The sequence below is a fragment of the Juglans microcarpa x Juglans regia genome, chromosome 6S (genome assembly GCF_004785595.1).
Source record: "Juglans microcarpa x Juglans regia isolate MS1-56 chromosome 6S, Jm3101_v1.0, whole genome shotgun sequence".
NCBI lineage: Eukaryota > Viridiplantae > Streptophyta > Magnoliopsida > Fagales > Juglandaceae > Juglans > Juglans microcarpa x Juglans regia.
This window is the reverse complement of record NC_054605.1, coordinates 21597752-21623593: the sequence shown is the minus strand read 5'-3', so window position 1 is coordinate 21623593 and position 25842 is coordinate 21597752. Positions and strand designations below refer to the sequence as shown.

At 36.6% G+C, this 25842-nt stretch overlaps 6 protein-coding genes across 9 annotated transcripts; 2 read left to right on the top strand and 4 right to left on the bottom strand.

Annotated features, from left to right (window-relative positions):
• Positions 1-328: 328 nt before the first annotated feature.
• LOC121237340 (65-kDa microtubule-associated protein 1-like) lies at positions 329-6070 on the bottom strand. The gene is made up of 10 exons (XM_041134043.1): positions 5905-6070; positions 4665-4756; positions 4361-4564; positions 3958-4215; positions 3668-3883; positions 2817-2972; positions 2437-2748; positions 1614-1701; positions 977-1125; positions 329-795 (listed from the first exon to the last, which is right to left on the bottom strand). Exons 2-10 carry the CDS (start codon positions 4731-4733, stop codon positions 493-495), a joined length of 1755 nt encoding a protein of 584 aa, XP_040989977.1. The 5' UTR covers positions 4734-4756; positions 5905-6070; the 3' UTR covers positions 329-492.
• Positions 6071-7630: 1560 nt separating this feature from the next.
• On the top strand, positions 7631-10082 carry LOC121237343. Of its 2 annotated transcripts, none has more exons than XM_041134049.1 (3): positions 7631-8115; positions 8700-8822; positions 9654-10082. In XM_041134049.1, exons 1-3 carry the CDS (start codon positions 7846-7848, stop codon positions 9762-9764), a joined length of 504 nt encoding a protein of 167 aa, XP_040989983.1. In that variant the 5' UTR covers positions 7631-7845; the 3' UTR covers positions 9765-10082. The 2 variants fall into 2 exon arrangements, with proteins under 2 accessions (XP_040989983.1, XP_040989982.1); XM_041134048.1 differs by having other exon boundaries at positions 7635-8115; positions 9624-10082.
• Positions 10083-10383: 301 nt separating this feature from the next.
• LOC121237342 (grpE protein homolog 2, mitochondrial) lies at positions 10384-23658 on the bottom strand. 2 transcript variants are annotated; one of them, XM_041134047.1, is made up of 7 exons: positions 23631-23658; positions 13197-13444; positions 12391-12595; positions 12095-12288; positions 11781-11948; positions 11339-11467; positions 10384-10808 (listed from the first exon to the last, which is right to left on the bottom strand). In XM_041134047.1, the coding sequence occupies exons 2-7, from the start codon at positions 13338-13340 to the stop codon at positions 10716-10718; spliced, it is 933 nt and encodes a 310-aa protein (XP_040989981.1). In that variant the 5' UTR covers positions 13341-13444; positions 23631-23658; the 3' UTR covers positions 10384-10715. The 2 variants fall into 2 exon arrangements, with proteins under 2 accessions (XP_040989981.1, XP_040989980.1); XM_041134046.1 differs by having other exon boundaries at positions 12095-12595.
• On the bottom strand, positions 15688-17556 carry LOC121237345 (mitochondrial pyruvate carrier 4-like). Its single transcript, XM_041134052.1, has 4 exons — positions 17407-17556; positions 16687-16785; positions 16513-16565; positions 15688-15880 (listed from the first exon to the last, which is right to left on the bottom strand). Exons 1-4 carry the CDS (start codon positions 17459-17461, stop codon positions 15803-15805), a joined length of 285 nt encoding a protein of 94 aa, XP_040989986.1. The 5' UTR covers positions 17462-17556; the 3' UTR covers positions 15688-15802.
• On the top strand, positions 18184-20485 carry LOC121237341 (GDSL esterase/lipase At4g26790). The gene is made up of 3 exons (XM_041134044.1): positions 18184-18752; positions 18989-19478; positions 20109-20485. The coding sequence occupies exons 1-3, from the start codon at positions 18381-18383 to the stop codon at positions 20303-20305; spliced, it is 1059 nt and encodes a 352-aa protein (XP_040989978.1). The 5' UTR covers positions 18184-18380; the 3' UTR covers positions 20306-20485.
• LOC121237344 (upstream activation factor subunit UAF30) lies at positions 20660-23874 on the bottom strand. 2 transcript variants are annotated; one of them, XM_041134051.1, is made up of 4 exons: positions 23730-23874; positions 23502-23576; positions 21490-21699; positions 20660-21000 (listed from the first exon to the last, which is right to left on the bottom strand). In XM_041134051.1, the coding sequence occupies exons 3-4, from the start codon at positions 21661-21663 to the stop codon at positions 20872-20874; spliced, it is 303 nt and encodes a 100-aa protein (XP_040989985.1). In that variant the 5' UTR covers positions 21664-21699; positions 23502-23576; positions 23730-23874; the 3' UTR covers positions 20660-20871. The 2 variants fall into 2 exon arrangements, with proteins under 2 accessions (XP_040989985.1, XP_040989984.1); XM_041134050.1 differs by having other exon boundaries at positions 21490-21685; positions 23730-23870.
• Positions 23875-25842: the final 1968 nt, after the last annotated feature.

The following is a 25842-nucleotide window of genomic DNA, read 5'->3' as shown; positions in this document are numbered from 1 at the left end:
TCAATGAGCTCTTTTTTGGATATATTTTAGTGAAAAAGTCTTAAATCCTCTTAGAAAATAGATACCGTCATACTTTTATTTTGTGCACAGATTAAATCATATTAAATAGGTGCAAGTATTAGTGCACATAATCGCTTACAATTAGATTTTTCCTTTATCCTATCACAAAATATCACATCATAACTTCGCAATGAATACCATGTGATTATAGTTTTTAACTCTCTAAATAATCAATCGTAAGTGCCGTCCTCATTTCTTCGCGGCGGCCGTACTATAACAGAGTCATCTGGGATTGCCGCCATTGATCAAACTTGAACAGGTAACACGATTGAAAAAGCTTCCACGAGTCGATATCACATACAGAGCTACAACACTTTTATCCGCATTTTTACTCACTGTTTCATAGATCATATCCTACAGCACATTTAAACTACTAGTAACAACAGTAATCTCACATGGGTGTAAAGCCTACAGATCTCTCCCTCATTTTAATCAGGGTGAGGCCGGAACTGGTTCGGTACCAGAAACATGGGAGGCAGCATCATCTTTCGATATGGCTACGTAGTTCACGGGGGCAACTGGCCTGTTATTATCCCTCTTTCCGTCCTTTGTCGTCGACCTGGCCCCGTTTTGATGGGCATTAAGAGATAATCGTCTGGTAGGAGTTCCGTTGGCACCGCCGTTTGTACGAGGGCCCACTACCTTCTTTGTACCGACAGGTCGAGCAGGGCTGGGCCTTGAACCAAAAATGGCTTCTTGTTCTGTGCTTTGCTGCTCATGGAACTTCTTCTGATCCTACAATTCACAAAGGTTGTGATCCTAATCAGCTGTTCATTCCAAATAGTATATGTGAACCCCCCAAAAAAAATGGAAGTAGGCCTCGCAAATTGGGATTGTGCTGTTCAATGTTAGACGCATGCATGAACCCATAAAATTATCAGTGACCCAGTTGATCATCCCGTCAATCAAAACTTACCCTCAACCTCCGTTTTTCTTCTTCTCGTTCATGCCTGAGCATGGCATATTCATCTAGCATTGCAAGAAGAGGAACACCATCATAAGTAAATGATACGCCATGATCGTCCTCCCAAGCCCGAATTTTGGCAACCAATGCGTCAACCAGTGCTGAAAAGCCACAAAATCCAATCAAATGAAAATTCAGTGCAACTACGCATTCAGTAGAACTCATATAACAATGAAAATTACAGTTTACACAATCCACCATCAGAACTACTTCTTGGAGTCGTGCATAATGGGAGTCTAAATAAAAGCTACCTACCACCTCAAAGTAATCCACAAAGAATCATTTCATTTGGCATCGGGCCTGTTGCTGATTGACATTAAAGTTAATTAAGCCTCCAAAGTCTCAGCAAGAAGATAGTCAATTTTTGTCCATGACCCAGTTAAAAGTCTGCTCTCTCCACTCATCTACAGGCGTGCGACATCCACTGCTAAGTACACTAATGTCTAAAGTTGACGCAGTAAAAGCCCTAAATACACAGATGCACAGACACATTCCATCTACTAATGCACATCAAATTCTGCACAAATATAATAACTGCATGCTCAATCAAGCCACTATTACTATGGTAGTCCTCTGATTCTGCACATACCAGGAATTTTGTTCACCAGAATCCGGGCCTTTTCTGCACGCTTGAGGTTTAAGTGTGCACCTCTGCTTGCATTGTACCTGTTTTCATCCTGTTTCAACAGGGATTTGAAATGTCCAAAGTCAGCAGTGAGAAAAACAAACATAAAGCATTACATTTATTCAATAATCTTTATCACCTGTTGCTGGTCTCTAGTCAGATGGACGTGTCTCACTATGAAACAGGGACATATATGCTTATCCAATGTTATAAAATTAGGCAATTATTGGCATGGACCTATTGCGTACCAGAGATATTCTGAATAATTAAAGGTTCTTCATTGAAGAGATAAATTAAGCTCTTTAAGCACATTTGACTAAAAGAGACGCAATATGAGTCTTCATGTACTTTGTAGATTGGGGGCACGGAAGATATTGTAGAGAATTCTCACTAAGCAACTGTGTTACTCAACAGAAACAGAGTTCTTTCACCTTTCAACCATTCAATAACATAATGAATTTTTCATTTCATTTTTCGTAATTCCTCTTCGTGTTCTAAATACTATGGAAAGGAAAGGCAAACGTGTGTGTGGATATTTGATGTGGAACTCAATACACATAACAACATAATCACAAATTCATGTTAATTGCACACATGCCCAAATTCATAATGATAAATCCATCCTTGAAGTTGCATCCCGTGGAACAGTTGTAGTTAACATATAATTCATTCTCATTTTTTGGATTTGAACAGGAAGACATCGGTACTGTGTCTATAAAACCCAATTTTTCTTGATCACCGTGGTCCGAACCATAGAAAATCATAGAAAGAAGAGAGACTATCATACCCGATTGTAGTCTTCAAGCCAACTCTCCTCTTCACAGGCTGACATCCATTTCTCAACCTTGTCCAATATGTCTTTTCGGCTGAAAGCTTCATCCTTTGCTTTTGTTATCTGATCATCCATGTCAGCCAGTAATTCAGCAGGTTCAACATCACCAGAGTCAATAAGTGCCATAATGTTTTCTCGAGCAGCCTCTGGATCTATTTCTATATGAGCATGGGCATATATTTCTTCAAGCTCTGCTTGCTTCTTAAAAGCAATTTCTTTCATCCTGCTTGCTTTCAGTTGATCAAGCCTTTCAACTTCCACCTCAGCCTTAACAACAAACAACACCATTACTTATTCAATCTTTCAGTTCTGTGAACTTAGAAGACTTTAAATACCTGCTCAATCAGATCTAAAGCAAGCGCCCCTGGAACAGTCACTTCATCTACTGAAGCAGATATGTTACAGGTAACATGATCAAACAATCTCCTTTCTTCGAGGGAGGTATCCATCAGATTCCATAGATCAATTAGCTGAGTTGCTAACTCTTGAAGCTGTGTATTAGAGATGCAAGCAAAAGTTACATCGATTTACTGTAATATGCAAGTCAAGACGTCAAAATTAAAAGCGATGAAGCATTCAAAAACAGTCCAAGCTACTGAAAGATGGGAGACTGAATTATAGAAGGAAATATAACTGAGAACTTTAAATGTGGCTCCTCGTACAACACAATGACATTTACAACCTACCTGAAGTTATATGCGTTTTACATCCCTATAAGATATCAAGCAATAATGACATAACCATAGGAAACTATAAGTTTTTATTTCTCTAACTGAAGGAAGATGTTCAAATTCTACAACATGTCTTATGTAAAAAGATTGAAATTTTAAAAAGTATGACATGAACATGAGCTAAATGACATAAACTACATCATATCAAATCCAGCGATAGCAAAATCCATCGCAACAGATTTTTTGCTATCCTTTTTTTGCTAAAAAGGTATAACATTGTGATAGAAAAGAAGGAATTCATTTTCTCTAAGCACAAGGATGTGACATATGTTTACAGTCTACATAAAAATCAATATATTTATATAATTTCAGCTAAGCAAAGATGGGAGAGTTTTTCTTGAAATTGTGACATCAAGTAGCAGAAATGCAGCATTACCAAGTAATAAGAACGTAATACATGGTCAAAATCTCAATAGAAGTATAGAACCAACAGTCAAAAAATCTAGACAGGTTACCTTGTGCAGCCTCTGCTGCTTATCTTCTTTCAATGCTAAGACTGTCTTAGCCAGCCTAGATAGAGTATCATTACTAATGCTTTTGGATTGCACACTAGTAGAGTCGTTTAAGCTTGGGTGAACCTCCGTTGCAGTACTGAAGAAGTCCATCCCCAGGACAGCACAAAGATCATGCACAGTGCTCACGAACTCAAGGACCTTTTGTAACCTTTCACTCTGCCAGATAAAAAAGTAACAATCAGTAACTCGATGCAAGTAATGCACTGGTGGTCATCAATATAAAAGTTTACCTTCTCTTTTTGAAGTTCTTGAAGTTGTGCATGATATTCATCTAACTTCTTCACGGATAGGTCAGCCTCATCAACGGCAGGAGTCTCAACCTGATCGTTAGGGTTCAAGTTCCCAGCAATTTCTCCACATATCTTTTGAATCTGTGCTTGAACATCAGAGAACTCTTTTACTCTCTCCTCCTTTTGTTTCCAAAGCTGTTCAAGTACTGGTGCTATAGCTGCAAGCTGCTCTTTGATTGTCCCTGAAGCCTCCTCCGGCTGTAATCAAACCAAAACATTAAATAGTATTATTAAATAAATAAAAATGTAAAATTTCTTGTTATAATATAAATTAACTAAAAAATTAGCATTATACTTCCTAAAATGCCTTGGCAATGCAAGCATAAATTTAATAATTACTCACAATCCCAACAAAACTTTTCTCTTCAAGGGCTGATAGAAGACTGGAAAGTTCAAGTTTGGCATCTGATAAGGCCTGAAGAAGCTGTGCCCTTGACTTTGCAGCCAGCTCAACCTTCCTCTTGTATACGTCCAAGCACTCCTGCTCTAACTGAAGAAGCATCTTGTCTCGTTCCTCATCACTTTCCCCAACCTCGTTCCATATTTCCTAAAGCGAATAATGGATTAATTTAGCAGCCAATTTGCATAGACCATATGTATGAGCAGTAAACAGATGCTGGCAGTGAAAATAAGAAAGACAATTTTACTTGCAGTTTCTGCAGTAAAGAACCACATGTTTCTCCAAGAAGGGGATTTTGGGCATCAGTCACCGCCATTCACGTCAACACTACAATCTAACCTGCATTCCACAAAATGGTGGGAATATAAATTCATTCCATGCTATTTTCCACACGATCAAGTTTTCTTATCTAAAGCACAAAAAGTACAATGAACACGAACCAAATCCTAATACCTTAATGACAAGCAAGAAATTCTGACTTAGCGGACAAAAATAACATGCACGCCTACAGCAGTCATAAAGACGGAAAACGAATCTGTAGAAATGCTCATGAATAAGAGTATTTAGAGAATTCTAGAATAATGGAGCCCAGACTAATTCAGACCCACATCAAAATTTTGATCTCCACCTCACCCTATCCCATCCAGTTGGGCATTAAAAAAATAAAAAATCAAATACCAAAATCTACTCGAAACCATAAAGTGATCGATGGTGGATCCGAATGGGTGATTGCACACATTACAAAAATGAAACGAACTTGCTGAACTTTAGAAATCATAACATCTCATTACTGAGAGAGAGAGAGAGTCTGCTGTTGTGTTGTTTGGGGGGGGGGGGGGGGGGGGGGGGGGGGGGGGGGGGGGGGGGGGGGGGGGGGGGGGGTGTTGGGGTGGCGAGAGCAAAGCTGACATTCTGAATCTACAGCTCGGGACTCGAGATAACAAAAACCTCCCTTCGACTGGAAGCTTGAGATTTTCATATATTGATATCTCATATAACATAAACCGAAAGAATGAAAAATCCAATTGTTTCCTTCTCGCATTTTCCCATCAACAACATGGAGCATAGTTCAGTCCCCTGAAATCTACAAATGATAACTCCTTTCACACTTCCACATTTTCTCAGCAACAAAACAGAAGTACAGAACGTGCCGTCCACTCAAGGCACACTTAATTAACCGAATCAATCACTAATCCAAAATTAAAGATCCCGTGAAGCAATAAACAAGCTTCAAGACCAAGATCTCAGGCTCAAACTCCTACAATCACAATCTCAAGACAAGAGCTTTTCCAGAACACCCAGACATCTTAACTATTCAGGATCAAGACAACTACAACCCAGAAACCAAACAGCACTGAAAAACGATATTTCACAGACAATGAGACGGAGAGAGTTAAATTGTGACCAAAGAACAGAACAGAGAGCCGAGAGCTCAGCAGAGAAAAATGCTTACACAAGCCAAAAAAAAAAAACAAAGAATTGCTTACCCAAGATGTCTTTGAAGCAGGGGTTTTGGGGTTTCAGATCTCAGTGGCTTTGGTCTCAGTGCTTGTGAGGGACACAGAGTGAGTGATGGAAGCAACTAGAGGAGAGACAAAAAAAAAAAAAGAGGAGAGAGAGCGAGAAGAAGGACATTGACGGAGCAGGTGGGGCCCTTTATACTATATCTGGTCGTCCCGAATAATGCAAAGAAAGGAAGTGGCATTTAGGTAATTAAACTCGAGAAAAAGGGCATATATTATGCTTGCTAGGTGACGGAAAAAAAATTCACTTCAAGTCATTTCATCTCATCTCATCATTACAACTTTTTAAAATTTTCACAAAAAATATAATAAATAATTCAACTTTTTTAAATTCTAAAATAACTTTTTAAAATTTTCACATAAAATATAATAAATAATTTAATTTTTATTCTATTATTTACAAATCATCTAAATTTATCTCTAAATTCAAACCACTCGATTTTCACGCCGGGGGTGGATAGGTCTATATCTGAATGTATTAGCATTCAAAAGCCTTCAAAATTTTAGACTTTGGATTGAACTGCCTCACCTAATAACTTTTGGGTTTTTCTTTCCTTTTTTTCTATATATATATATAACATCACTCCCGATCATAAGTAGATGATGTTGCTTACTAGATCATTAATTAAAGATGGGGATTATTAGGTAATCATGTGATCATATGATTGGTTAGGATGGCCTCCATCCTTCATTAATTTTTGCTAAACTAAAATTTATTGGGTCTTATCCTCTACCATACTTTACCCCCCACATTCCATCCAAAAGGGATTAATCATTTTGGAAGATTTTGTGCCATCCATTACAAGCAAACTTACAAAGTATCATTAAAAGTTTATTTCGAAGAGTCAAGATTGGATTTGGAGTAAAACTCGATTCGAGAGTTTTTATTTTTTTTAAATAGATATTAATATTTGATTTTTTAAAGAGAACAATAAAAATAATTTTACAATTTGACATACTACATTAAATCACATTAATTTATAAATTTATTTTTATGTAATTAATTTGTATCTAAATTATTTTACTTTTTCAAATACCAAAATACAAACCCAAACCACCTGGATGGCTCAGATAAATTCAGAGGAGATCAGGTTGTGCCCGAAAATGTAAGCCTTGTTGCTTGCTTCGTGTGGCCTAGACAGCAGACGGGAATGAATGTAATTATGTAATGGGAATTGTTTTGGACCATCAAATCCTACCTAGGGCTGTTAGCCTGTTACTCCGTGACCTATTAAAAAAAATAATTCAAAAAAACCACATTAATATTTTGGCTTATGAAACTATAGAATCATTCAATCAGACAAAAAATGAGTCTAAAGACAAATTTACAAACATTTACGTGTGACAAATGAATAGACATTTTTCACCAAACATTTAAACTAGGATGGTATCGATGGAGACAACCAACAAGAGAGATTTGGCATTTTTTACACAAACTTGAAAAGACAGATATATTCTACTACCGATAGGATCAAGCTACAACCTAATCTCCCTGTCGCTAAAAGTAAGAGTACAACAAATAGATCTAGTAGTCTTGAAAAAAAAACATGAACGTGAATATGCACGAAGTGAGCACAAATTGGGCCGGGGGTTTGGGCCGAGCAGATGGGTCCAGGACAACGGAGACCAGGTGGGTCCAGGACTACTCTCCTTGCCCTCCTACCTGTACCGTACGTGTTGCGCTGCAATTCGGGAGCAATCCGGGCATTGCAGGGTTGGAGACCAACATAAATCATAAATAAACGGTATAGTTACAACGGCGTCGTATTCCTTTCTTGGTATCCATTTAGCAGATGCAGTCCTGTCTCACTCTCAACTGAGCTAACCTGGGACTGCCCGTCTGTTACATTACGAGGACAACACAAACACCGGCCGGAGCGCGAGCTTGTCCTCCGGGCTCCGAATATGGAGGGAGTCGGGTCGAGGCTTGGACGGGCGTCTTCCCGCTACGGACCATCTGCCACCGTGTTCAGCGGCCCTGTGAGGAAGTGGAAGAAGAAGTGGGTCCACGTTTCTCAATCCAGATTCAACTACCACAGCTCCCACTCCCAATCCAACGGCAGCTCTCGGCTCCTTCTCTGCCGCTGGACCCCTATCTCTCCCAGCACCGTCTCTGAAACCACCTCCGCTGGCTCTGCCGACGAGCCACCGAGACGGAAGTTCCGCTACACTCCTGTAAACATACACTCTATATATGTACTATTTTGTTAACATAGGGTTTTTTCACGGAATTATCGGGACCCTGGAGGGGTTTTTCTTTAAAAGTTGCGGGTTTTGTTTTCATTTGAGCTGTTACGTGTAGTGGTTTCTTCTTTCTAGGGTTTTGTTTTCATTTGTACGCAGACCAAGTTTTGTTTTACTTGGATTTTTTTTTGGGGGGTGGGGGTGTTAAATAAAATTCCTTTTCGATGCCGGCACTGCACTGGAAAAGCTGAAAAGTTCTTCTTCTATTATGGCTTCATTTCCATGATTTTGTGGTCCTTTATTTTGTGCGTTCCGTGGAATTTTAACAGCTCCAGCGAATTGGCGTTGGACTTGAGAATTCTTAGGAAAACTGTTGGGAATTTAGTTGACGGTTTCTTGCAAACCAACTAAAGCCCTTGCGCTCTTTTCACCTCTTTGTTGATAATTTGTTGCAACTGGATCACTTGGTTGAGGATTCTTACACTAGATAAGAGAAAGTAGACTTCTTGTTGTTGCTCTTCTTTCCAAAATTTCCCCTTTTCATGAGCAAGAGTTGATCACTGGTGATTGCGCAGATTGCTGTGCTAGAAGAACAGAAAAAGGCGTACATTAAAAATTCGGAAGATGAAGGTAACAAAATTCAGACCGACCATTATCTGAAGCTGAACATCGATGCAGTTCCGAAAAAAGAAACTCAGGTGATGCTGTTAAATCTGACTTAGGTTCAATCTTCCTCTGTTTTCTCAATTCCATAGAAAAAAAAAAAGGCGGGAAGTGGGAACGGATGATAATCCTCATATAATCATAGTATTCGTTCTGTTCTCCAGTGTTTGTCTTGTTCCTTGTTCCGGCTAGAGTTAGTTGTTTATTCCATTCCTTTTTGCTTAAGCTGAAGTGTGAAAGTTAATTAATTTCTCATATTCTAGGATTCCTCTTCTGTTGTAACTTGCTACTCGTCTTCGGAAGTTGGAAATAATTTCTCAAATAAAGCCAATTAATTTATTTGAGAGTCCCAACTGCTCATGCTAGTTTTTTTAGAGTGCGTTTGGATGTTGAAGTGAGTTGAGTTGAGTTGATAAAATATTATTAGAATATTATTTATTATTATTATTATTATTTTGTGATTTGAAAAAGTTGAATTGTTTATTATATTTTGTATTAGGATTTAAAAAAGTTGTAATAATGAGTTGAGATGAGTTATGTTTCCAAACGAAGCCTTAATCTCCGCATCGTCCCTTTGCAATCTTCAAAATTCCTAATTATTCATTTTTCTAGAAATGTACCATACTGGATGGATTTTAAGTAGCCATCCCATACTGCAGGATAAAGTTTGGTCCGATGTTCTTGGTCGTTACTTATGGTTTCTGTGCATAGATTTTTTTGAAGTTAAGATCAACATTGCAGCAAACTGATAGATGTTTGAATATGAAGTGAATTTTTGCGGTGCCTACAACATTGAACTGAAAAATCATTGATTGAGTTTGTGTTGTATAATGCAGGAGTCTGACAATAATATACTAGGCTTGCAGGATTCAAATATAAGCCATTTGGATTTGGGTTTGTGCTTGAAAGGCCACAATAGCAACGTCGACTCTGTTGGTCAGAACAGAGATTCAAGTGGGGTTTGGTCAACACGTTGATGTTCAGTGTTTGCGGAAACAAAATGATCTGAAGAAATTGCTCATGCAATTACAAGACGCCAGTATTTGGTGGCTATTACGGCCATGGGACATTGTACGGTCAACTATCTAAATGTGGTACTGCTTAATTCTGTAACTAAGTCGTAGCCTTGGTTTGTCTTATAGCTTTATATAAATATCGAGGCTAGTAAGTTCAGTAGTGCATAATGAGCAAGCACATGATGACTTAATAGTGGTGTTGTCTGTTCACGCTGTTTCACCACTGATGGTACGTTTATGCTTTAATATTTCATTCCTTTCTGGTATGTAGTTCACACTCCACACGCAATCTATGATGTCCAGCGCGGAGACAGCAAGTTAGAAGCTTTACAAGTACTCGTACGAGACTTGTTTATTTAAAAAATGTACAAATCATTTCTCAAAAATGTAACCTGCAGGACTAATAATGCCCATCCTTCAGCTATCCTTTAGTATCATAAGAATTGGATCAGAGAGATCTAGTCAAATTTCTTGCTTAATTTCAGGTCTGTCTCGTTCATATGTCTAGCCTGATTATGGCAGTGGCTGAAATAGCCAAAGAAGAGCACCACCAGAGTCACAAGGCTACAGGTAAAGAGACGGCAACACTTGAGAGTAGAAAATAGAAATCAGCGAAAGGCTAAACGGCATCTCATGAAAGCTTAATCCATCAAGTTCGCCATAAGCAGAATATTCTATTGTAACAAGACCCTTTTGTGGCGTGTCTTTGACTTCTATGACAACAAGAAGCCAACGATTGAGTGCGGAAGAAATATAAAATTGTCACTTTGTGCTGTGCTCAAGATAGTTCCTAAAGCCGGTCAAACAATAAAAACATATACGCTAAATCTTTCGCTCAAACAAGCGCAAAATTTTAACATGATTATTAGTAAAAACTCCAGGTTGTCTGTTCTTCAAGCTTGAGGGTCCTTTTCAGCTTGCACTATCCTCAGCCGCATTCTCCACTGCCGGAGTTACTCCAACTTCAGCCGGCCTAATAACTCGATCATGAAGCAAGTATCCTGACTGCAATACCAAAAAAAATAAAAAATACTCATGATTAGACGTTTAGTATTCCAAACAGCCCTTGATTAGACGTTTAGGCTACCATCAGCCCTTGAACACCATTAACTACAAACAGTGTTTGAAGGTATAGGATCCACTTAAAAGACGGGCAGAAACAAAATATAATAGAATGAAAAATTATACTCATCATCCCTACATAACACACCACGCATGATCTTTTTATTTTTCTTATTTTTTTCCCTTATCACATATATGGTGTATGAATGATGAGTAAAATAATTCCTTTAGAGCAATAATAAAACAAAAAAAGAATAAAAAATTAAAATTAAGTATGAGTGTGGTATAGAGATAATAAGTAGAATGACTCTTATAAAATATGTCCTAATTTCATATATATTAAAATGAAGGTGGGAAATCCAATTTTAAAATATCTATATTCGCCCCTACATGTGTCCGCACCCATTATGAAACTAATCTATAATAATATAAAGATCATACAAAGAAAACAATAGGCTTACTAAAATTGATACCTTAAGAACTGCAGCAACAGTGCCTGGAGGCTTGGAACCATCTGGTAGTTGGAAGACAGCGTTATGCCTATGTGGATCAAATGGTTCATCCAGGGGATCAAATCTTTCTACTCCATATTTTTTGAATACCTGAAACAAAAGAATTCATGAACCTTAAATCAAAGGCAAAATATTGACTAAAGAAATGTATTAACCCAAAATGAAAAAAGTTAAAGAAAATTACAACTTAGGGACTTGTACCTCAGATTATAGCTGCAAAGCACATTTCGCAATAATTTATATCATCAGAAAAAAAAAAAAAAAAAAAAAAAAAAAAAAGGACAAGAATTTTTTTTTTTTTTAATTACTGTAATATGCAAGGCAGATTAACTCTATACATTTAATCAGGGAGCTGTATCATGTATGACTGAGCGGTGACAGGCAACGTCTAGAGAAATATTACCTCCAGAAGTTGTTTCTCGGTCATTTCAACACCTTCTAGAAGTGTTTTTAAGAGTGGCAGAGCTCCAGCCGAGTCTGTAGAAGTATCAAGTTTCGCAAAACTCTTTTTGACTTCCAAAGAAGCTCTTTCCAAGTTGTCTGCGACATCCAGTAAACTCTTTGCAAAACTCTGCCACATGTTTCCCAAGTATGTCAGTGTGAAGACTATCAAAGATAAGGAAAAAAAAAATGTTTACAATAAACCTGAATTTAAGTGTAAGTAGCTAGCCAATTAGCAGTGAAAAAAGGAGATCTTTTTAAGAAAAAAATGCAAACCTGTATGGCAAACTTTTTCGAGTTCCCTGCTTCCCGTCTTGTTCTGTCCATGACATTCTCCATCTCTGCATAACTACGGAGAACTTTATCTTGCATCTTCTCAATCTCTTCGTGCTTTAACTTCAAAAGCTCTTCCTTCTCAGCCACTAGTTTAACCAAATCATCCATGGAAAGCTCCTCTCCACTCTCTGAATCTGAATCAGAAAATGCAATTCGTTTAGTACCTTTTCTCCTCCTTTTAACAGACTGGGATTCCAAAATAGGATCTGATTCTTTAGCTTTGCTCCATTCCAAACCTGAATCTTCAGCTTGATTCGAAAGTTTAGCATCTCCGCTAGTGTTTGAGGGCTCTGCATTCCTAGAAGCGCCATTATTCTCTCCATTACTCCCATTTTCCTTGTCAGTAGGCTCAGGAGAGGCCGATGAAGAAACTCCAAATCTTTGGAAGATGGAGAGGTGTGGTGCTGAATGATGTAGGAAAGACACCTGACTTGGTACTAACTGTAACATAAAAAGCGGATGCGTAACTCGTTAAAAGAAACCAAACGTCTATGAATGATGATGAAACGGCGGCAACATTTTAGGATTGAAAATACAACTTTCTTAATACCAAAGAATCTCTATATCAATTGTCAAAAGGTTAAAAACAAAAAACAAAAACAAAAGGCATCATTCAGATTATCCTCGGATGATTGTTACATGAAGCGGAGCCATAAGCAAAAGAAACCGTTACACAATTCTTAAAAAAAGATCAGTTTCATCTTTGACAGCAATCAATTTTGCTACAAGAAGAATATAGAAACCAAAAATGAAAACTTTTGAAACATTAAATAACAAAAGAAAAAACAAATATCCAATCAGCATAAACCTGTAAAATCTTGAAGTCTACATAAACGTAAAAAAATGTTCTTTTATACTCCAATTGCTTAGACTATGATCTATAACAAAAAAGATAAAAGTAAAACGACGTTTAGTGAACCAGAAAAAATCCAAAATTCCTTGTACATCAGTTTAATTTTCAGCAACCTAAAACCCTAGCAAAACCCTGGCCGCAATCAACCACCAACAAAAAAAAAATTAAAGGCGGGTATCCGATGCATACCGCGTTCGGGGATTCACGAGCAAGGGAATGGAGATGGTCACAGAGGATTGCCGACTGCTGATTTTGGGGAACAGAGAGGAGGAGCAAGGAGCTCCGTGGGACGATTCGCCTAGGGACACGTGAAAAAACCCTAGAGACGAACATGGCTGCAGACAATGAATCAGTGGAGGAGAGCAGAATGGAAACCGAAAAATAAATATTATCGGGAGAGAAAAATGGAATGGGGATTTTGAGGAGAAGTGCAAAGCTAGAGGGTTGGGGGGGGGGGGGTGGGGAGGAAAATATAAATGGTGCTGGGGTAGAAAGAAAACCGAGAGACTGAAAAATCCGTGGGTTTCACAGGGGTATTTATTCCTTGACTAAATTACCCCTCAATAGAATAGAACCACTTTGCCTAGGAGACGAGCCAGCTTAAGTTTTTGCAAGGCAAAAAATGGAGCATTTTGGGATTTAGCAAAGGTTATTGCCGTCCATATGTTTTCCGAGTTGGGCTTTAATTTCCAGTTTTGGAAGCCTCTAGAAGAACACGACCAGACCAGAACCATGTACGGACCGACTGGGGTGAACGGAGAAGCAGTGGGAACTCCACGTCCGTGTTGTATGAGATTAAAGGTGTAGCCACAAGCCGATGATTGAGATTCAAATCAATTTACCGCTTCGTCAAGAAAAAAAAAAATCAATTTACCCCCGTAAATTATCCGAGATTTCTATTCTTTTTTTCTTGTTTATCAGTCCAAAAAGAAAAAAATGTATATAAATCTATCTCAACTTATTCTTGTATTTTTTTAAATTTTAATATAAAATATAATAAATAATTTAATTTTTTTTAATTTTAAAATAATAATAATATTAAAAAATAATATTTTAATAATATTTTATTATTTTAACTCAATTCAATTCAATTTAATTTTATATCAATATTTTTTTCTCTCATTTGTATGACAGTAAACATACAGTCTTTGATACTAAGGGAAGTGCTTGGGCCACGTAGAGGTGTCCCGACACTTCCAACCGATAATTGCATTTTGTATATTTTTTTTAATCATTTTAATTATTTTTTAAAAAACTCACAAATTCAATAAAAAATAATTTCTTAATCATTAAATAAAAAAAAATAAAAATCGAGAGAACTCATAAGTCGCTTTAGCATTTTCCTTGATACTAAAATATGTCTGCAGTTGACTCAAGAAGAGGGTTTTTTTCATTCCAAGTATCAGCAAAATTAATTGTTTTCAGAAATAATTTACCAAGTATCATCTACCATTGATTTTCTGTCATGCCCGGTTTGAAAATTGAAACAAGATGAGAATTTTATAAATAATCGTAAGGTAATTTGTAAATAATAATGAGATACTTTGAGTCAAATTTTATGGAAAAAAAAAATTAAATAAAAAATATTATAAAGTTAAAATATTATTAGAATATAATTTTTAATATAATTTTTGTTTGAAGAGTTAAAAAAGTTGAATTTTTTTTATTTTTTAAAAAAAATTAAAAAAGTTATAATAAATAATCTAAAAATATATGTATTTAAATGATGTTAAAAAAAAGATAAGATAAAAATTTTAGAATAAAAATTTTTTCGAAACAAACACTAAACACACACTTCCTTAACATGGAAATACAGCCAAGTGAGACCAGAACTACCGACAACATAATACTTCCTTAAGAATCTAACATGGAAAAAAGTCAACTACATTTGTTTTCAACACTCTTTTGCACCCGCTACTTCTGTCTCCGAAAAGAAGTCGTGCCTGAACAAAGAAGAAAATGTTAATATTGACTACATGAGACGAATAACTCTATTCTAAATTCTCTACACTATACATTATTCACGTAATTATAATTTGAATTGAAAATAAATTTTAACATTTGAATCTGACAAATCAAATGAAGACATGTGATAGTGCGTGGTTTAGATAGCTTCGAACGGCACTTCTCGAATATAGATATAACTTATTAAATTGAACTGGAGATGTTTGGAAAAGTTTCTATTTCATCACATCTCATCTCATTTTATCTTACTACTATTTATAAAATTCTCATCTCATCTTATTTCTTAAAGGCAACAATACATCCATTTATCAATCCAATAAGTGGGGATGAGATGAGAATTTTATAAATAGTAGTAAGATGATTTGTGAATAGTAGTGAGATAGTTTGAATTAAGAATTTTTTGAGTTTTGGAAAAGTTGAGAGAAAAAATTGAATAAAAAATATAATAAAATTTAAATATTGTTAAAATCTAATTTTTTTAATATAATTTTTATCTTAAAATTTGAAAAAATTGAATTGTTTATTGTTTGAAAGTTTTGAAAATTTGTAATGATTAATTTGAAAAAATAACGATGATTAGTTTGAAAATATTTGTATTTGAGTGATGTTTAGAAAATAAATGAAATGGAATGAGATGAAATAGAATAGAATGAGAATTATTTCCAAACATCTCTTATAATAAACTTGCAGGAGTAACTGCAACTTCAGTGGCTGCTTGCAGCAGCGAGCTCATTTATGTTTCAACCAAGAGGAAAGCCAGAGCTGTTAAAAACAGGCAGACTCAGACTCAGACCTCAAATTATTACTAGGGTTTGATTCAAGCTTCCAACTTACTTAAGTTTGCGCGCTCTCTGATACAATCCTGTCCCAGCCATCGTGATGTTAACACTGAAAAGATTCCAGTTCTTCTGCAGTATCAGGAAAATTTTATGAGCAACTCAGAATCAGCTGCAAGCCATAGTCCACATAAAATTTAGAATTTGGAAGGCAAAAGCACTGCTGACTGAGTAATTATAAATGCAAGCGTCATTGCTCCCTCTTAATTTTAGTTTAATATGATTTGGCAACACGACTATCGCTTTAAGGAGGATACTTGACACAAAAATGAAACCTTCGGGACCTGTAAATAAACACGATCATGTAACCGTAACATTTTCACATTGCAGAGTTATCTCTAGCTAGGATGATAAGATGAAGTAGTCATATTTTATCACCACAAAATAAAGGCTGACACTTGCCAATAGACCCTTTTTCTAGTCACAGTTCTCTCCCTCCTTGACTACCTCTACATAGACATATAACTTGTTATCTTTACCCACAATACGATGAATAGGTGGTGTGGTTTATTTGGGAGGAGATACATTCAAATAACTGATCCATGCATATTTACCCCATCTCATTGAAGCAATAAACGCACCAACCAGGACCAGAGTTCGGTATTGCAGAACAAGACTACAGAACAGAACACTTTGAACAGTTACAAAAGAACCTTTAATCCATGTTCGAGTCTAATATCTTCAAAGCTGGAAACTAACCATACCGGCGTAATCACCAAGCTGTAGCGTGACCAAATAAGTCCGGTGAATGTAACCACTGCATAAAATTGGAGGTTAATATGACATCAATTTAATAAGAGAAAAGACTAGATCCTTCACCAAAACTGAAACTAGAAATCAATGCAAGAATGGTAATTCAATTTTTATAAGGTGCACACCTGTTTGCTGAGGATTAGATATGATTTCAGGTGGCTTTGAGAAGTCAGCAATGTTTGCTATGCTGATCACCCATTTAGCAGTTGGAGCCCAAAAGTGAACTACATTTTTTTATAGTCAGTCGATCGAGAGTATGTTAGAAAAATTATAAGCAATACAAAGTCAACAGCTCACCATTGGTCAAGAAGACCAAGTAGGCAACTCCAAGAAAACAGTTTGGACAAGGTTTTGATTAATGATTAATCTAGAACTAACATTCTTGACATTTGACAAAGCAACTAGCTCTGGGATAATCAAAACTTTAGTTTAATGCTTTGCTTTACAGACAAGGCAGTTTTATCTGCCTAAAGAATACAGATAGACAAATACCGCAACTAGCCAAAAGAGGACTACTATGAATTATCCTCAAGAAAATTGAATTTTACTAGAGTATAAGTTCTGCATAAAATTACATGTTGCAAGTAAATTCCTACGTAGACGCCATCAAAACAAAGCACGAGCACATCAAAAATTAAAATCTCTCCCCACGTTCTCATGAAATGCTCTATTCCACCATCAGACCGATTATTCTTCCACGAATTACACAGACCAAAAAAATACTAAATTATAGCATTTTTTTCGTTTTTATATCATACAAGTTGAAGTAGCATTACAGCATACTATAAATGGAAAAATAAATAAATAAATAAAGGGAGAGAGAAGATGAGAGGAGGGAACAAAACTGGTTTTGGGGCCAGCTGGGTGGTTCCAGAAAGCCTGTAGCTTGGAAGCTGCCATGGAGGATAGGACTCCCTGCCGCTTGAGGATCACTAATTTGGTTTAGTAAAATAGAAAGGGGTGATTCGAGAAGAATGTGGCACTCTAAACTCTGACTATGGGGCACCTGTCATGATATTGATTTAAGTTTCTTTTGCTTTCTGTTTTTTGCTTCTTTATTTTTTTGTTATTCCAAAAGCCCGCGGGTCTGTTACCTAATGAGAAACAAAGCCCCAAAAGAAACTTTGTGTTTGGGTTGGGAAAAGGTCCTACATAAGACAACATTCAGGGTAAGCCTTGTTATTCCTACCCGATCTCCAGGGCTAGGTCCAGACAATAATCTATATTTTCTATATTAATAGCCCCAGTCCACTAGTTAAATGAACGGGTGCGTCACATTAAAATTGTGAACTGCAACTCAATGAAACGCCACAAAAGCAGTGCTGCAAAACAGAAAACGTCATTGCCTTTCCAGGCGTTAGAACGTGCCCTTTTGAGCTTTGATTGTTAGCTTTCAAACTCACATTAGTATGTATTTTCATAAGCAATTCCTACCTCTTTCAAGTAGAAAAAATCTTTCTGCAAGATTGTTTTTTGGCACATCACTGATATAGAAATCTGTTACATCAGCTAGAATTAAATTAAAAAAAAAAAAAAAAAAAGTATTTTTAATACCAGCTAACGGTTGCTTAAAATAGTAAACCTCATATATATTCAGACCAACTCTCCTCGACTCACACACATATGCACAAAGCACAATCCTACCAAAAGCGATTAAGAGTCTCAACAACCTTCGCCAGCTTCAGTTTACTTCTAACTTCTGCCGTCTTTCCTCACTCAAACTTTTCCTACCAACTATACTATAATACTAACCACCTCTAGGCTTAGTATTACTATAAACCAATGAGTCGGGATCAAACTTAAAGTGGGCAAAAAAGAGATGGCTAATAATTATAAGACCATTCATTGGTTCCTCTTAGCTCATCTCCTACTGCAATTATCAAACATATATGCAAGAGTTCCGGCCATTATAGTGTTTGGAGACTCTTCTGTGGATTCAGGTAACAACAACCAGATCTCCACAATCCTAAAGAGTAATTTCGAGCCTTATGGTAGAGATTTCATCGGCGGTCAACCCACCGGAAGGTTTTCCAATGGTCGAATTCCAACAGACTTCATTTCTGAAGCTTTTGGGATCAAGCCAACAATCCCTGCATATTTGGATCCAACATATGATATCAAAGATTTTGCGAGTGGAGTATGCTTCGCTTCGGCTGGAACTGGTTATGATAATGCTACTTCTGATGTGCTAGTAAGTCAGATTTTGACCTTGGTAAAATCATACTACAGAACTCAGACAGAAAGCTGCAGTCTTTATTTTCAGAGTTTTCAGTAAATTCAGTCACCTTAAACAAGTTCTCGTCAATTTGATTATGTTTCTTAATGTCTACTAAAATACCATATACTGAATTCAGTTACAGAGCTCGAATATGCCAAAGGTTTTTAATCTATGAGGAGGTACAGGCTAATTTTCTTTATTAATTGCAGTCTGTAATACCTTTGTGGAAGGAAATGGAATACTATAAGGAATACCAGAAGGACCTGAGAGGATATCTAGGCGAAGAGAAAGCGAACGAGGTCCTATGTGAAGCACTCTACCTGATGAGCATAGGAACCAACGATTTCCTAGAGAACTACTATGTTTTGCCAAGACGATCATCAGAGTTTTCTATCGTGGAGTACCAGAATTTTCTAGCAGGTATTGCAGGAAATTTCATCAGAGAGCTCTACAATCTCGGAGCTCGGAAGATATGCATAGGTGGGGTTCCTCCTATGGGGTGTTTGCCATTGGAGAGAACTACAAACATCTTGTCCGGAAGTGAGTGCATAGAAGAATACAACAATGTGGCCAAAGATTTCAATGAAAAGTTGAAGGGATTGATTGCAAATCTGAACAAGGAGCTGGCTGGAATCCGACTGGTGTTTTCGAACCCATATGATATCCTCTTGGAAATCATTCAGAATCCAGAGTCGTTTGGTAAACTTTTTGCTATGTTACTTTGTTATTACGATGGTTTGACATTTTGCATAAAGTCCAGCCAGCAACATAATTCCAGGGTCATTGATGAGCCAATTTGAAGCAAGAGGATAAACATGTTATTGAGGAGAGTAGGTAGTGTGAATGGATAAATGGCTACTTGTTACAGCTACAAGCCAATTGGGAATCTACATCTCACTTGGTTTAACTAGTCTTTCTTTAATACCCAAACTTGGTTTAATTAGTGATATAATCCCAGTTACAGACGTCACTGCACATGGGTTATGTGTGTGTGTGTCTTTTGAAATAGAGATGGAGGTGGCAGAGAGTTTGCTTTAGCCTTTGCTTGCTCCATGACGGGCCAGAGTCACCCTGACACCTCTTTCATAAAATATTCTTCTATCCACTGTTTTTCAGTCATTCAATCTTGTTTCTGACCTTTCTACCAAACTATGAAGCTAGATTTTTCTTTTTTTGTTGTTGTGACATTCTACCAAAACTATATTCAAACAGTACCTCTCTCTCTCTCTCTCTGCGTGGATCCTAAGCCCAGCTTAAGTTCATAATCACATCACATATATTTCGTACAAAAGATCCAAACTATAAGTGATATCATTTTTATAATTGCAGGTTTTGAGGATACAGCAAAAGCATGTTGTGGAACGGGCTTGTTCGAGATGAGTTATTTGTGTGATCAAATAAACCCATTTACATGTTCAGATGCAAATAAATACATATTTTGGGATTCCTTCCATCCCACAGAGAAAACGAACGGTATTGTCGCCGATAATGTGATGAAAAGTAGTCTAGCCGAGTTTCTCTGGTAACTAGACGGCATTGCTCTCCCTGTTGTAATTGGAATTGTCCACATCAACTGAGATCCTCCCCAAACTTCACTACGACATACGTGTGTTCTTTCTTTTTATTGAATCTACGTATATAATGTAACGGGCAGGTGAATGAGATGACAAGAATGCAAGAGGTTTTGCCCACACTCTTTTAAACTAGTTGCAGCACCTTTCTATTTCTATGAAATAAATGCCATGGAAAGGAAATGTTCCAACCAACCTACCAAATATTAGGTATCTCTCATCCTTGGTGAGAACAGACCTTTACGAGTAGAGAATATGTTGTATTGCTCGAGCATTTTATCAACAATTTCCCCAATTCGGATATAGGAATTTCACAAATAAAAACATTAGCTACTTCAGATTCATTTCAATGCTGCGGATGAAGTAACTACAATTAACTACAAATTCAAACATAGATAAACTCATCAATTAATTCTGTTGTACAACAAGAAGCACCTAATTTTTTTTTTCAGGATCATCTGAAGGAGGCGAATACTTTGGGGGAAGACCGAACATTGGCACCTTCAACTCAATTGCACAGCTTACTTTGGCTCTTTAGGAAAATGCAATTTGATCAATGCAGGAAGTTCAGCTAGCTCAACCCGAGGCTTGCCCAACAAAATACTCTTCAGCTTTTTATCACAATTGACCACATTTTTGTTGTTTGTATCCTTAAGAAATAAAGAGACACTCATGTTCGTCAGTGTCAAGGAAGTCCACATGCATTAAATAAACATACAGCTAGCAAGTTAGAATTATAATCATAAAAAGGTAAATAAAACACTAATTGCATTCGGTTATATAGTCACCCTAGATTTGATCAGTTGTAAGTCATTGAGATTGAGGTTATTCTGACAGTAAAAAAATAAAAAAATAAAACCCTGTTAACAGAGGTAGGCATCACCTATTATAACTGAGACAACCATACATGTGGATAATTAACCCCCCCCCCCCCCCCCCCCCCCAAAAAACACATGATAGGACCAGAGAATTATGCGCATAAATTGCCAGTAACGCGACAAGGGGGTATGTCTAGGAGATCAAACAAATCTGGTTCTTGTCCAAAATCATCATTCATTTTTTCAACAAATCTTTTAGTTCTCTTGGATTAGTATTAAAAAAAAAAAAACCTTCGATTTTGAAAAATGCTGAGAGAGAACCTGCAGATTGTTGGTCTTGATGTAGGACCAGACATGCATGAAACAGCCTAGACGAGAAATCTGAGACTGACCCACAAAGTCTCTGAGCGTCGATGGAAGATTTACAAGGTCAATCAAGTTGGCAAGCTTCTTTGGATTATCCGTAATGACCTTCTTCATGCGCTGTGGCAGCATTGTTATCCTTCACTCTGTTTTCCTACATATCAGAAACTGAGAAATTGTTACTCAAATATTTGAAGATCGTTACGTCTTTTTCTATACAAATCTAAAGATAAATAAATGAATGAATAATTCTAATATGGGGCTAAAGCTTTGGGATAGAGAACTTAAACTTTTTTTTCCCATTTGACACTAACCCGATTATGTGCTTGGGAAGTCAATTACTGCACAAGAAATAACACAAATCACTTGTTTAAACACAAATTTGCATCTCTTATGAGTTTTCTTAAATGCCTTCTGAAGTTTTCGTTTTACCTTATTGTTAATGGCATGCACTGTGAGCTAGGTTTAAGGGCAAAACAATAACATAATATGGTACAGGTCCAAGCATATAAAAATCCAAGATATCTCCTCCAAGCACCATTCATTTTTATAATATAGATCCCATAAAAATAACTACAAAATGGATTCCTCCTCAACATCAATTGCACCCTTGCATTGCCCGAATCAACTTTTTTAACACACATCCAAGCATCAGTTTCTACATTTCCCATTCATATCCCTGGGAACCGAATTGCTGGATAAGTTCCTCTATAAAGATTACCACTAAGATTTACTATATCTTTCCCTCACTTGGGAATTGAACAGAGTCTAAGGGGATCTAATCAAGCAACTGGCATGCGGAAAATCCATGAACTCCACTCCATCTAGCATTTAAAAGCTTTAAGAAAAAGAGCTGCTGGGTTTTTATTATAAGGATTTGTAATGATGAAGAGAAAAGTAAATACTCAGTACGCTATAACTAAAATATTCAAAGCCGTCATATATGGAATAGACACAAGAATTTAAGTAACCCAATAAGTTAAAAAAAACTATGTATTTCCAAGCTCTCTTCTATATTGGGTTACTTAAATATAGAAGAGAGCTTGGAAATACATAGTTAACAAGAAACAAACCTAAACAGAGATAAATCTCAACGGCAAGTGAGATTAATAGCTGCTCTGCAGTTGGTGGTGTTCGAGATCATATATTTTGGCAGAAGGAAGGAAAGACAGACTGCACTGTTTTAGGGTTTCAGTCGATTGGTACACAGTATTGCCATTGAAACAACCCCAGTATAATCACAATATTGGGTTATGACACTAAGCAAGCGTTTGAATGGTGCTATTGCCAATAAATAGTGTTTCAATAGTTGTTTTAATGGTGCCATTGCCAAGTAAGTAACTCAAACCCAATAAATCTATTGGCAATAGCCCCAGTCGATAGGTACTTGGCTCGAACACCACCAGCCCCGAGTTTTGACACTAATAAATCTAATAGTGCTATTGCCAAGGGAGTAACTCAAACCTCAATAATCTTCATTAAAACAGTCCCAGTATAATCACAATATTAACTCAACTTGGGCCTGTTTTAGTGATTGTAAATCACTAAAACAGCCCCACATGTTCAGGTTAATCATTTAACTTTGGGATTATAGAATATAGTGTATCCAATCCTTAGAATACAGTTTTTGTTTTTATCCAATCCTTGCAACCATCCTATGACCCACAATACAATTACATTGACATACAGTTCGAATTTTCACTCTTAGATAATATAGAGAAGCAAAAGTCATCAACTCTCAAGACTAAACTATCTTGGAACCTATTTTAGTTACAGATTTTACACAAACTCATCAACTGCAACATCCACCCTATATTAGTTACACAGATTTTACACAGACTCGTCACAAAATTACACATATTTTACACAACCATATAATCACAAAATTACACAGATTTTACACGACCATATCATCAAAAAATTACACAGATTTTACATTAGTGTTTCATCACAAAATTACACAAACTCACTCTGATTCCGTGATCGAGAGAGAGAGACAGAGAGAGGCAATTTCAAGGAGTTGCAGCTTCGTTAGCCTCGAGACCCTGAAAATTTTCAGACACAACACAACCTCAAAACGAGAGAGAGAGAGAGAGAGAGAGAGAGAGAGAGAGAGACGACGGGAGAAGAGAGCCGCGCGACTTACGTGGTCTCCAGAAGAGAGAGAGAGGCGACAGGAGAAGAGAGCCGCGACTTACGTGGTCTCCAGAAGAGAGAGAGGCTACGAGAGAAGAGGGCAGAGAGAGGCCACGCCGACCACCGAGTGCGGCTGAGGGAGGGAGGGACTGCGGCTAGGATGGGAGGGAAACTCTATTGCGTTGCTGATGGTTCGGGAAATTGGAGGGGAGGGGGGTGTTGTTTAGAATGGCTCAAAACCGTATCCAAAATGGCACCGTTTTATTTGAAAACGGCGCCGTTTTGGCTGTTTTTGGGCAGCTGGGCTGGGTTTCGAATTTTGGGCTGGCCTACTTCCATTTTTTGTCCTTTTGAGCTTCTAAACCCTATTTTTTCCCTCCGTTTTGGGCTTTTCTCTTAAATCCTAAACTAAATCCTATTTTGTAAAAACAATATATTTAATTTTAATTTTAATCTTAATATTTGTTTTAGGCTTTTAACCCAAAGTTTTTTTTTTATTTATGATTTTTATAATTGTTAGTATTGATTATTATTAGATATAAATTATATGTTATCATATTATATTTTTAACATTTTATCATACTATAGTGTCTAACTATGTGTTATTAGATGTATCGGGACACTAGGGATAATTGAAATCAAGCCGGCCCTAAATATTTCTAAAGAGAAAAGCTCTATCTTCTCTCTAGAAACCCAAACCGAAAACCACCATGGGGTGGGGTGGGGTGGGGAGGGGAGTTTTGGCCCATTCCTCCCTCCCTTCTCCTTGATGTAGTTTTCACCAAGTTTTTAATTTTTCAATTGGTGTTTTGATTTTGTTTTTATTTTTTCTGGTTAGAGCATGGAGAAGCAATGTTTGATGTTTTCTGGTGGCCAACAACCACCACGTGCTCCACCGCAAGGTTCCTAAGCCGCTAATCTTTCAGACTACCAAAGGTTTTGCAAAAAGAAGCGGTGCATGATCCACACGTGTGAGTCAAAGTATGCACGTGGCCTTCACACGCTGGCACACATAGGGTCTTGCTACAGCCACGTGTGGCGTTTCTGGGGTTAGCAATCTCGGTAGCTTCAATATTGACAGTCCAGCACATTCCTAGTGTGGCGCGTGTCCTTCACGTGCCATTACAGCCTCCTTGCCTAGTGTTTTTTTGGTTTTCAATGTATTTCAAGTTTCTATTTTGTTGTATTTCTATTTTTTTCACTTTTTCATATATTTTTCTATTATGTTGCTTGTGTTAGGTAAAAAATAAAAAATAATAGGCTATTGGATTAGTTGTCTATAGCAGGAGATGGTTTTCCTACTCCTTCTTCGGAGGATGGGGCTGGTTTTCCCTCTTCTCCTTTAGAGGGTGGAGGTTGGTTATCTTATTTTTACAATGTTATTTTCTCAGACAAATCGGGATTGAAATATCTGTTCTTACAGAGTCACACATCTCATAAGGTTTTTTCATTAGAAAGCTTATAGAAGTTAAGACAATGTCCGTAACAAATAAATTTGTGTGCGGGAAAACTCCAAATAGATGAGCAGTTTGGTCTGTAATTTGGATTTTTTTTTTCTATATTTATCAGTCACAATTATAATTTCGATTTCATTGAATGAAATGAAAACAATTTCCCATATATATATATATATATATATATATAATGTGTTATCAACTTATCATTCTAATTATGGTTTTTATAAAAAAAATTTCGTTACTCAATTTAATTGTTAGTATTGATTAATAGCAATTATTATTTAAATTGACTTGTACTATATTGTCTAAAATTTAAATAGAATTATTATATTAGTGTTATTATACATTGGTATTACATGTATTATAAGTCTATAATGTTATTAACTCATTATACCTGTACTCGTATATACTAGACTATTAGTGTCTAACGTATTCCTATTATAGTTTATAGACTTGTACTATAGTGATTAATTACATATTTTTATATTGGTTTCTAACTTAATGATATACTAGACTAAGTATTATATGTTATTATACTAGTTTTATAATACATTAGTATACATGTTAATATGTTATTATATATTACTATTACGTGTTATTATACTTTAGTTATTATGCATTAGTATTATAATTAGTATTACAAGTCATTACATTAGTTGATTATACATTAATATAATGTTTACATATGTCATATACTAAATTATTATTAGTCTATTTA